The sequence below is a fragment of the Gavialis gangeticus genome, unplaced genomic scaffold (assembly GCF_001723915.1).
Source record: "Gavialis gangeticus isolate Ggan-Ray unplaced genomic scaffold, GavGan_comp1, whole genome shotgun sequence".
NCBI classification, from domain to species: Eukaryota; Metazoa; Chordata; order Crocodylia; family Gavialidae; genus Gavialis; species Gavialis gangeticus.
In genome coordinates this window covers 14,420,227-14,427,200 of record NW_017729018.1, presented here as the reverse complement: position 1 = coordinate 14,427,200, position 6,974 = coordinate 14,420,227, and the positions used below count along the sequence as shown (strand labels likewise).

The 6,974-nt window shown below is 59.9% G+C and overlaps 1 protein-coding gene across 2 annotated transcripts in view; it reads right to left on the bottom strand.

Moving 5' to 3' along the window:
- LSM4 (LSM4 homolog, U6 small nuclear RNA and mRNA degradation associated) overlaps positions 1-5,873 on the bottom strand; it is a 7,836-nt gene extending 1,963 nt beyond the window's left edge. The window contains exons 1-4 of one of the 2 annotated variants that reach the window (XM_019513639.1): positions 5,720-5,873; positions 5,524-5,565; positions 4,912-5,010; positions 919-1,102 (exon numbers count right to left, since the gene is read on the bottom strand). In XM_019513639.1, coding sequence (XP_019369184.1) covers positions 919-1,102; positions 4,912-5,010; positions 5,524-5,565; positions 5,720-5,722 — 328 coding nt within the window. In that variant the 5' untranslated portion in view covers positions 5,723-5,873. Of the gene's footprint in view, positions 1-918; positions 1,103-1,802; positions 2,176-4,911; positions 5,011-5,523; positions 5,566-5,719 lie in introns of those variants that run through there. The other variant, XM_019513638.1, reaches the window with a different exon arrangement.
- Between the last annotated feature and the right edge of the window lie 1,101 nt (positions 5,874-6,974).

The window sequence follows — 6,974 nt, the reverse complement described above, 5'->3', positions numbered from 1 at the left end:
GCACCAGCAGCCAGACATGAGGCTGCGCCAGGGACAAGCCTGAGACACTCCACGCAAACAAGGGTGTAACCCCTTCTCCGCAGCCCCGCAGCACCCAGAGCTGGGCTTGCATCACTGGGCACCTATGCCATGTCAGCACATGGGCCAGGACACCCGTTGGGGCAGCTTCACGGAGGGGCCACAGAAGGGAGCCCACAGCCTCGCCATGTCCCACGGACAACAGGTGGGGAGCAGGATGGGAAGGCAGCAGTCCCCGGGCCTGCAGTAGAGCTTGGGGACTGCTGGGCAGGGAAGGGAACCCCAAGCAGAGATCTCGATGGCAGCTGCAGCCCTGACTGGTTTCTTGGAGGGTGGGGGAAGGGAGGGGCATTCAGAGAGGTAAGTGGCACTGCCGCCATGTAGCACACCCAGGCCCTTCTGGAGGAGGTACAAGAATGCAGACAGGCAAGCCGGACTCTGCTCAGTGAAGAGATAAGGGGAGGGAACGGCAGGGCGCTCCAGGAGGCAGAGAACACCCCTCTCTGCACCAGTCAGAGCCCAGGCATGTTTAGGCACAGCCTCTTCTCACGGCCTCAAGCTGACGCGCCAATAAAGTGGCAGCTTGACACTCGGGCAAGAAGCAGGAGTGTGCGGCTCACCCCAGACACGTCCCAACACGCTGGCCCCAGAGGAGTCTGCTGTGGTGAAGTTCAGGGAGGTGCCTGGTCATCTCCTACCTAGCTAGGCAAAGAGGCAGGACTCTCTGTCCCCTTGACCCTCCCCAGGCCAATCTGCTTTCCTGACAGACCTACCATGGACTCACTCCTCAGACAGGCCCTTCACAAAACTGATCTCTCCCTCTCCCAGCGCTCAGCTGAGCAGGGACAGCCAGAGCCTGGCTCTACCCCACCGATGCCTGAAGAACAAACAGCTTGTTACCTCGCCCCGTGCCTCCAGCTCCACGGCCCTTCTGCTGCTTCTGCTGCTGCAACCCACCGCGGCCCCTGCCCTTGGACACCACCTCCTCCTTCACCATGTCGATGATCTCGTCCGGGATGCGCAGATACTTGATGGTGCTGCCGCGAATGTAGCACTCTGGCATCCTCCAGAACTTGTCCCCGTCCTGGCAGGAAGAGTGAGGGTTAGGCTGGCACAGGACCCCAGCACACGCAGCCTGCTCTGGGCACCCAGCTGGCCCCACTGTTTCAGGGAAGAGACACAACTCTTTTAAAACCATGATGGGGCCTCATTGGCAAGGCTGGGTTTCTCCACAATAAATGCAAGCCCCAAACCTGGGGGAGGGGACTTCCCCATCTGCCTTTGCCATTTCAACACAGCAGCCCCAAGGCGGGTGGAACAACCTCCACCACACACGCAGAGAGACAAGGGGGAGGGGAGGGGAGAGGCCCTTCTCTGCCACTACCCTAGGGACACTCTGCAGATCACTGACAGGGACCAAGATCAAGGGTGGAAAGGAAACAAGGGACAAAGGGAAACACAATAGCTTAGAACAGCCGATTTGCAGGCAAAAGGACAGGGCTTTCCTAGCAAAGGGAGATTTCCTGCTTGGGAGCCCCAGCAGGGAGGGGCCCAGCAGCTCCACCCCTCTGGCAGCATCCAGGGTGCTAACGCAGGCCTCGAGGGCCATGTTGGTAGAGGCTGCAGAGAGCAGGGTGAACATGGGGGCTGATACCCACAGGCACATTTGGGAGGAGACCAGGGGGCTGCAGCAGCACAGCCCAAAGACCAGGTTCAGAGCTAAGTCCTGGGGCTGCCCTAATATGCTTGGTTCATTTGCTTCCTCAGGAGAAGAGTTTCAAAACCTCCTGAGGACGCTGCCCCTGGAATGTGGCGCCCAGACCAGCCCGGTGGTGGGAACAAGGGAAGTCACGGACATGGCTGAGCTGAACAGTTGCCCAGAACAGGCTGGCTCGTGATGTCACTGGAGGAGGGGAGAAGAGATCCCGCCCTGCCTTTGTTAACTTGTACCGTGCTCGACATGGAGGGAGCTTGCTGCTACACAACTCCCAGGACGCCACAGCACATGTGGACATCCGATTCTGAAATAACTTACTTGGGGTGGGGGGGCCTAAACAGGGACACAGACCTGGCTGCAAGCCAACTGTGCCCACAAGGGTTATCCGAGAGCTGCTTGCTTGGAGGAGCTGTAGCACATAAGGCAGGCACACCGGGAAAACAGCTCCCTTCCAAAGCCCGCTCAATCCTCCCCCGCCCAGCAGCCCCAGCACCAGACACTGAAACCCATCAGGATCCTTCACTTCCTTGTTTCTGGATTCTGAAAAGCAAACAAACAAACTGCAGCACGCAGCCAGCCCAGTTCACTGCTCTGGGTGTAGCTCTGTGCCACCCAGCGGCTGACTCCGGGAAACTAGCTAGGGAGCCACAGCAGCGCATCCCATGGAGGCCTGCCTGCTTCCCCCCGGCGTGTGTATTCTTTTAAGTGTCAGCTGCATCAGCACCAACAGCAGGGTGGCCACGGCCAACTTGCTGCTGCAGCAGAAACAGAGAAAGGGCGGCCTGGGGGGTCACCGCTTCTCACACCACAGCAGTGCAAAGCCTCCCCCACTTGCTGCAGGAACCGCAGCAAGAGGCAGCATCATTTCTGGCACAAGCATGCATGGCTAGGAAACCAATATGGCTCTGGGCCTTTACCACCCAGCTCCCAGGCTCTCACCCAAAGTCCTGACCATCCTCTCTCTTGATTATTTAATGGGGAAGGGGCCTTCCACTGTGGTCTACTGTAAGTCAAAGCCAGGCCAAGGTTATGCAGATTTGCCTTATGACAAGCCACCACACCCAGAGAAACAGCTCTTCTGGGAAGCAGCTACCTTGCTGTGGGATATTGCCCTTTCCTGGAACTGGGGTACAATTCCCTGGGGTGGAGACAGATTTCCTGGGGGCTTGTATCATGACTGCCATGCTTTCCTCAGAGCCTCTGAGGCTTTGTCATTTCCCTCTAGATGCAGGTCAAGCGGGAACTGCTCTGGGAAGGACCTTCCCCTCCACAGACCTTGGTCCTCATAGAGTAACTCTCAAAAAGCTATTGCTGAATCCCCTCCAAGGCTTCTGTGACACATCTCTGCCAGTGAGGAGCAGGAGACCGCAGGCAGGGAAGTGGCAGAAGAGATTTAGAAGCAATTAAAATTTGATTTTCATGCAACTATCCCCAGACAGAGCAGGGGAAGCCCCCGCAGTGCACAAAGCACATCCCTGCAGGATGAAGAGGCAGAGGTTCTCAGTGGGAACAGCCAGCTCCTGGGCTGTAGGAGAGGGCTGGGGATCAGGGTGTTTGCCTCACCGCCCTGTTAGGCAACCCCAGTAATGCATTCTGATCCTGCCAGGCCAGTCTGCTGGATTGAACAAGTAGGAGGAAGATTTCCCCCTGGTGGCAGGAGCTTAGTCAGCCAATAAAAGGAAACACTAATAGCTCTGTGTGGGTGTGAAGACTGTCCTAACGAATTGGTTTATGGACCCGTGTCAGAGATCGGGTCGTTCCACAGGGACTGGCTCAGACTCATACAGCAAAACCTGGGGCTCATCATGCACATGGACATCAATTCAAACACAAGGTTTTCACCCATGCCAGCGGACAGGGAGCACAGGAGGAGCTTCTTTCACACTGCAGCCATGGTCCTTTGGTGATGCAGGGACATGGCAGTGTGAGGAGACAAAGAATAGAACTGTGCTTGAATTACAGCAAAGCAGGGCTGGAGGGGCCCTGCAAGGTCATCTAGGACTCTAGGGAATACAGACGCTGGTAGAAAGAGTGCTGGCAGGGAGATGGTGCAGCACTGTACTGCTTTTTTCCACATGCGAACTACTCGGTGCCCTGGAGGAAGCTTGCTAATCCTCCCACCTTCACAGAGACACAAAGCAAGCCCTGCACTCGGTAATGCCCCACTGCAAGCCCAAGCACTTGTGATTGCTGCATCAGTGACACAGCCTGTGCTGTGCAAGCACTGACAAAGCAGCACAACCAACCACCCCACTGCCCAGTCAGCAGGACGCACAGACTTCTGCCATCCGCAGTCTCCTATTGCAAGCCTGGCTGGGCGTTGAAGGGAGTGAGGATGGACAAGTTGTGAGGATCACGCAGCGTATCCCAGCCAGGCAGCACCTGATCGTGCAGACTTCAGGGAGCTGGTGTTGAGCTCTGCAAGTTTCCCTGTAGTGTTGTCAAGAGAGAAGGCAGAAGCCCTCGCACGCCCTTGGCCAGGTGCACTCAGGACTCGCCAGAGCAGGCAGACACCAGGCAAGCGCAGCTAATACTGGTAGGCAGAGTCGCTTCTCTTCATCACAAATGGTTTTCAGGGACAGACGAGAATTAAAAGGAAGTTGAACCACATAGGAACTACATCAATGAGACCAGTGCCTAGAAAAGGTGAGGCAGGATTAGCGCCAAGCGTGGCTGCACTGTGCGGTTGAGCCAGATTCAACACCAGCACACTGAGGCCTCCCACGCAGCAGCAGGGTAGCAATGGTCTGGGCAGATTCAGTCCGTCTCATGAAGTGTCCATGTCACCCTGTCCGACACACGCCTCCTGCCCTCCTCCTTGGACCTCGCTTCCTCTGAATTTGGAGGCAAGGCACACCTCCTTTTGCAGTCACGGCACCCAGCTTGGAGAACAGGCACTTCCCTCTCATGAGTTTATCACTAGCTCCTCTGCCTGTTGTAGCACGTGTAAAAGCGCTAATTTGTACTTGAGAGACACTCACTTTTACATCTCAGGTGTTAAACTTTACAGGGAAAATACCCAACAGACTGACTGCTATCAGACATCTCTCACAGACACAAGCTGGAGCATGAGCTTGCTGGAGCAGAGCACGAGGAGCAACCAAACCAGCTCCAGCGAGCATGGGGATTTCTGGGGCAGGCCACCAGCAAAGGCAGGATAAACAGGTAGCACTTACCCGGGATGTGCAGATGACTTCTCGGAGGTTGATGTTCATCCAGTTGTCGCAGCTCACCAAGTGACCATTGTAGGTCTCACCATTCTTCAGTTCCACCAGCTGAAAACACAGGGAAGTTAAATAAAACAACCAGCAACCCAGGAAATGAATAGCAGCGATCACAGGCAACGTGCCCAAATCCAGGGTATACTCAGGCAAGAGGCTTCATCATCACACTTTGGCACGGAGACTCGGTAGCAAATTTCCAGATCAGCACGTGATGATGAGGCTGTCTAGATCAGCACGTGACAACACCCCAGCCTGAACAGTCTACGATTTAGGAGAAAGCTCCTGCAGACGCCCACCTCTGCTCCCTGGCTAGAGCCGCTGCCCTGTGGATAACGGGCCGAGTCTCCTCCCGCAGGTGGACGCTACTCGCGACCACGTCGGTTCGCCTAGGCTGCGGCAAGAGGAGACTCCCCTGAGGCTGCGCTCCAGGACATCGACCCTGCACCCGAGGCCTGGCCCGGGGCTAAGAGAGTCGGTCAATGCAATGAAAGCAATGCACCCCGAGGCAGCGGCTCTCCGTCCCCGCGCGCCAGGAGGGGCGGGGCCAGCCCGGGCCGCACTCACCATGGGGTGGTTCTGCGCCGTCTTCAGCAGCGACAGGGGCAGCTGCAGGGAGAGAGAGAGGCGGGGTGAGGCCGCGCCCGCTCCGCACGACGGAGCCAGCCCATGCGCGCAGCCCCCGTCCCGCACGCGCGGGACCCCGGGAGGAGGGAAAGGGGGGGGTTGCACCAGCCCCGCGCACGTGGGCGCCCCGCCTCACCATGCTGCCGCCGCGGCCGCCCCGCTCCCACTTCCGCTTCCGCCGGCCTCGGCACCGCCCGGGCCGCCAACGAGTCCGGCTGCCGGAAAGCGCCGCGCCGCCTGCACGACAGTGCCGCAAAGCGCCGCCGGGCGCAACGCGCCTCCCACAGTGCACCGCGCGCCCCGGGGCGTGCGCGTCCTCCCACACGTGAACTGCGGCACCGCAGGTGTGCACCCCGCACCCCGATGTGCACCACTGCTTTGCTGCGCACCCCCCGCAAAATGTACACCCCCCAGATGTGCACCACTGCTTTGCTGCGCACCACGGATGTGCACCCCCCAAAATGTACAACCCCCCAGATGTGCACTGCATTCCTGCGCACCACGGATGTGCACCATCCCCCCGGATGTGCACCCCCCCCAAAATGTACAACCCCCCCAGATGTGCACCACTGTATTGCTGCACACCACGGATGTGACCACGCGCCCAGATGTGCAAGACCGCACTGCCGTGCGTCACGGGTGTGCACCACCAGGCACCCCACATGTGCATGGCTGTACCCCAGCTGTGCAGCACTGTGCACTACCGCACCAGCAGCGGCGGCCCGGGCAGAGCGCTGGGAGCGGACCCCAGACCGGAGACGCGGCGACGAAGCCGCAGCAGCGCCCCCTGCGAGCGGCGAGCCGGGCTCGCGGGCGGACGCTGGCTGGGGCGAGCGAGCGAGTCGGTGGCCGCCCGCACAGCGGAGCGGAGCGGCTCTCGCTGCCCTCCGAGGCCCCCGCCTCGCCTCCCGCGCACGTCTCGGGGCAGGGAGGTCCCGCGTTCAGCAGATTCTCCCGCGCGGCGGCCCCGCAGTGCTCCCCCCGCAGCCCGGCCCCGCACGACGCCCCGTCTGAGCCTTTCAAACCGTCCGACGTCTCTGCTCGGCGGCACAGACCCGGCACCGCGGCTCAGCCAGGATCTCACGGGGCTTCGTAATGACCGCAAGGGACCTCGCTTTTTTATTTTGGCAATATATCTATCGCTCACCCCCCCCGCGTCCCGGGAGTACGAGGAGGAGACGAGCGCAGGCCCAGTCCCGACTGCATCCTCCCGGCCGGGCTAGGCCTACCGGGTCCTCACCTCCGGAGACCTGCCGCCCCCCCCTCACCCCGCGAACGAGTGACTTGTCCCCGCGGGGAGCAGCCGGCCCGGGGGCAGCGGAGCCACTTCCGGCGCGCGGCGCAGACAGGACGGAAACGCCGAGGCGCTCTGGGTGCGGGCGGCGCTCGGT